Source organism: Apis dorsata, unplaced genomic scaffold (assembly GCF_000469605.1).
Source record: "Apis dorsata unplaced genomic scaffold, Apis dorsata 1.3 scaffold_215, whole genome shotgun sequence".
NCBI lineage: Eukaryota > Metazoa > Arthropoda > Insecta > Hymenoptera > Apidae > Apis > Apis dorsata.
The window spans coordinates 397,544-402,099 of NW_006263498.1; the positions used below are offsets into that span (position 1 = coordinate 397,544).

General features: G+C 40.6%; 1 protein-coding gene across 2 annotated transcripts; it reads left to right on the plus strand.

Moving 5' to 3' along the window:
• Nucleotides 1-188: 188 nt before the first annotated feature.
• Nucleotides 189-3,296, plus strand: LOC102677157. Of its 2 annotated transcripts, none has more exons than XM_031510176.1 (2): nucleotides 189-409; nucleotides 2,320-3,296. In XM_031510176.1, exons 1-2 carry the CDS (start codon nucleotides 275-277, stop codon nucleotides 3,130-3,132), a joined length of 948 nt encoding a protein of 315 aa, XP_031366036.1. In that variant the 5' UTR covers nucleotides 189-274; the 3' UTR covers nucleotides 3,133-3,296. The 2 variants fall into 2 exon arrangements, with proteins under 2 accessions (XP_031366036.1, XP_031366037.1); XM_031510177.1 differs by having other exon boundaries at nucleotides 284-409; nucleotides 2,324-3,296.
• The last annotated feature ends 1,260 nt before the right edge of the window (nucleotides 3,297-4,556 follow it).

Genomic DNA, 4,556 nt, shown 5'->3' on the forward strand with positions numbered 1-4,556 from the left:
CTATGCAGAATATGGTATTTTCAGAAGAAAAAATTAAGATTTTTTAAAACTTCGTTTATTATATATTTCAAAAAGAAATTTTTAAATTTTCCTTCCATCCATTAATTAAAAAAGAAAAAAAGTCACATAAAAAAAAAGAAAATAAATAAAAAAAAAACCAAAGCAATAATTAAAAAAGCAAAATGCTTCGCAGATATCCAATTCAAAGGAGAATCGAGGTTTTGTATCACATCCCCTATGCCAGTTTCTCGTGTCGATATCCGGATAAAATTCAATGATATCCGAACAATTAAGGGGTGCTCGCGTTGCGTTGCAAGAACACGAGCCCGGCTTCAAGTCGGGTCGAGAGAAGAGAGAAAAAGGGAGAGGAGGAGAGAAGAGAGAGGATAGAATAAACAGAGACAGAAAGGTGAGCCAAAAGCGATGGTACGAAGGCTGAAGCGCTCGAGGTGGGTGGCGGTGGGTTTTAAAGGGTGGGAAGGATACAATATTTCAGAACGGCGACAAGGAGCAAGGCTGCTTGCCACTGGCAAATTAATTAAATTCCTAGAGGCTGGTCGGAAAGGGCAAGTTGGTCGGCCAACCGGGCAAGACTCCTGTGCTCAGCTCGTGGGAATATTGTAATTAAGATATGCACTCTCCACCCTCCATTTTAACCCGTTCTCCAATCCCGGCCAACTCTCGTTCCCGCGCCGTGGTGGATGATTTACGCTTCGAAGGACGCGGTATTGTCTGTTTCGACCGTTTCTAAATTGCATCCTATTATGGGCCGGGCTCCGAGGTTGACGCGCCACCGAGATTCCACCATCCTCTGCGAGGACCGCTTCAAATTACTCCACTCTGATTGACGCTTAACGCTTCTGTTTATTCTACGTGTATGGAAATAGGAATAACCGTGCAATAAATAGGGGAGGGATAAAGGAAACGAGGGATGTGGTGAAATTGATGCCGATGAGATTTATGCTGTTATGGGATTTATAGTGGAATTATGATACGGAATATTGTACGTATGCAAGTTCATCAAATAGAATATATCGATAAAAGACGGGAAACGGGATGTAAAGTCAAATTTCAACGACTGAAATGTCTTTATAGCTTATGAAATCGCAATATTCGACTGTTTTTCACGGGAACGAAGGGGAATGTTTTTTCAAAGTTCGAGCCCACAAAGCAATATTAAAACGTGGCATAGATTAGCATAGAATGTACAAGTACATTCTACGCGAGAGGGGAAAAAGAAAAAAAAAAAAAAAAAAAAAAAATTCTCTCTTCCCTTGCGCATGGAAATGCAATGAAATTTTTCCTCGTGAATCACCGATATCCATCCGTGATCACCGTTTTTCAATATTATCAGAACATCGTTGCTATTTATTCTGTATTTTCATCAAAATTAATACCGTCCACCGTTCTTCCCTCGTATTTCTCGCGTTGTAATATATTCCCTTTTTTCTTCTTGCTCCTCCCTTTCCAAACGTTCATTTGGTTATCGATTTATTTTTTAACGTAAAACGATACTCACCACCACAGATATACACCGTACCGTATTAAATTCACAAACGTCAACGAAACGTCCAGAGAGGTTACAAAATTCTTCGTTCTCGATTCGAACGGATTTCCATAAACAAATGACGGTTTTTTCTCGTCTCGTATCGCGTTGTAAAAATCGATCTCGTATCGCGTGGTGTCCGATGGCACCAGGTGTTCCACGGATTTTTGTATAATTAATAGAAAAAAAAAAAGGAAAAAAAAAAGTGCACAACTAACAATGAATTCCATCGACGTTGAAAGCTGTGAAGCGATGAAGACGTCCCGGTTTGAGAAACCGGTCGAGATCTTAGGATTTTCATAGAGAAACGGAAGATTTGTCAGCTTCATCATGGAAAGCATCTGCGCCCTCCTTGCCACTGTAATCCTCATATTTCCTCTCATCATTCAACTCCAAATGTTAATCGTACGTAACTCATACGGTATACGATATTCCTTCTTTCTAATTTCCGAGGAAAGTGTAATTCGCAATTCGAATATCTTTTTTGAGGTTATTATTACGCTTATTCGCGTTTTTCCTTTTGCTGGTCGTTGTTAGGAAACTAAAAATTAGGGAAATTAAAAATTAGAGATTTAAAGAGAAGAATTTGTCTAAACAACCAACGTAAAATTTATATATATTTAAAATTCTTGCAACAATTCGTCAACTTTCTCCTCTATCACCTAATTATAAACATCCGTACGATCCGTCCAACTTAACCAAACTTTCCAATCGGGAAATAAAACGTGAGAAATAAATTCTACGCGTGTATTTATCACGATAAACTTGTGCAGGCAGATCCAAAGAAGCTGTGCACGATCTTCCACTACTACGCCACCACTACCACGTCCGAAGAGTCTGACAAGACCTCATCCCTCAACATAATGCAACAGTATCCCAAAGACCGGACGGGATTCAACGTCGCCAGCTCCAATTCCAAGATATTGTTGACCAACCTGAGAACCGTTTCATCCTCCCCGAATCTGATACAGAACGATGCTCTAACGTCGATCCCTTTCGAGATGAAGAACAGGGATTCGAACGAAAGCGACATCGCGGAACACTCGTCCACGTTCGTGAAAACCGGCCAAGTCCTGCCTATAGTCGACATCACCTGGAATTACAACTCGTTCCGATTCAAAACGTTCGAGGAATGCCTGAGAAATTGTTACGGGGACAAGTATCCACCTGGTGAAGTTGTGCTCAACTCGATGCAGTTGAATCTGTTGGACTCGTATACGAACGTGACGTTGGACATGGCCGGCCTCTTCGATTTCGCCAAGGAGGAGAGCGAGTCCCATTTGGAGACCGTGGAGACGAAGCAAGAAATTGAGTATCTTGATCCGTTGGATCACTTTGTCACGAAACAGCACTGCAAACCGGCCACCATCGAGAGATTCACGAAAACGGATCACCGAACGGATCACGAGGAGGATCGGTGGCACAGCATGGCGGCGTGGCACGATGTGGAGGAGGACGATATCGGGGCTGTGATCACCGGTCGGGAAAAGAATCAGCCGAATCGAAGATCCTTCAGGAAGATCGAGGCTCCTCGCAAATGCTATTTGTCCTCGTCTCGGCGTGTTTGCAGGACGAATGACTCTTGATCGGAGGAGGAGGGAGGAAGAAAGCCGGGGAACATGGCGGAGAACACGGCTGCTCCGGAGGATCGATTAGGGCAACTGGGCTGATTGGGGTGGAAGGTGGTTGGACGTAATATTTGTCGTGAAATTACGATCTCTTCTTTTCTGATTTTAGCGAACGAAGAAGAGTTTTCTTTGCGTTTTCTTTTTTTAATATATATATATATATATATTTTATTTTTGCGTCGATTGGTACTGAAAAGAGGTGATCTCGAGAAATTTAAGATACCTCGGAGATAATACGATTTATTGTGGAATACATTGACGTTTTCATAGTGTGATTAATATTCGTGTAAAGTTACTTTTTAATTCGTTAATTTTAATTCGTTACTTGCTCTTTTTTTGAGGGATATTTTAGTCTAGGAAACGGTGAACAAATTTGGAATAAATTTTTGGTCATGTCAAAATGTGATTAGTCGTAATCATTGCAAAATTGATATTTTCTGTTTTTTGTTTTTTTTTTCTTAATCCTGATATGTATTTATCGTACTTTTATCGAGCATGTGGCTACTATATAACCTATTCAATTGATGTGATACCATAAAAAAAAAAAAAAAGAACAAAAAAATATTGTTTTCCTAAAAATTAAAAATAAAATAAATATTTAATATCCAGCCAAGACTTAACAACTTACTACGTTTGATCGTACGTTTAATCTCATATTTCACGTTCAATTTCTTCACACGCGAGGACGAAGACCAATTATTGATTCCCACCGCTTTTAAATACAGAACTCGTGTTAAACGGAATCGAAATCAGTTGCTCGTGACCCAATAATATTATTTGAAGGTTAATTACACGTTGCCACGAATCTACCGTGATTAAATTACACGGTATCGGGATTCGGTATCGTTTCGTGGTGGAAGGCGAGATTTGTCCGTAGGCGGGATCAACGTCGAACGTGACAATGACATTAGCATTCACTAATGACAGGTACACAAGGGCCACGTGTGCATTTCGGTTGCGAAATGGGGAAGGGGGAGGTTTCGTCGAACGTGGTTTTGAATAGAAATCGGTAATGGATAGGAAGGATTGGATTGGAAGGGAATTCCCGCAGGATATTCCTCTCTAGGAATTGCGTCTATTTATTGATCGACCGTTGCATTCGAATATTCAAACGAACCTTGGCCTCCATCCACTTTTGCCTCCTCCTCGCCTTCCCATTCTGTCTCTCGCCTCTACGTCCTTGAACGCGATTGTCTATCGCGTTCGATAATAACCGATAATTTCGATGATTTCGATAATATCGAAAGGGGAGATAGTCTATCAATTACACTGTATTGTTTCTATTGTTTCGAAATTAATCCGAAGGCAGGATTAATTGTAATGATATCCGAGACGTTCCGTTGGAACGGAAGGGAAATTCTTTGTTCGAATAAAAGGATTAT

Excerpts from the sequence above, each read along its gene's own strand:
- LOC102677157 (XM_031510176.1), top strand. The coding sequence starts at position 275 with ATGATATCCGAACAATTAAGGGGTGCTCGCGTTGCGTTGCAAGAACAC. Across the intron at positions 410-2,319 it reads GAATAAACAGAGACAGAAAG|GCAGATCCAAAGAAGCTGTG; the intron begins GTGAGCCAAAAG and ends AAACTTGTGCAG.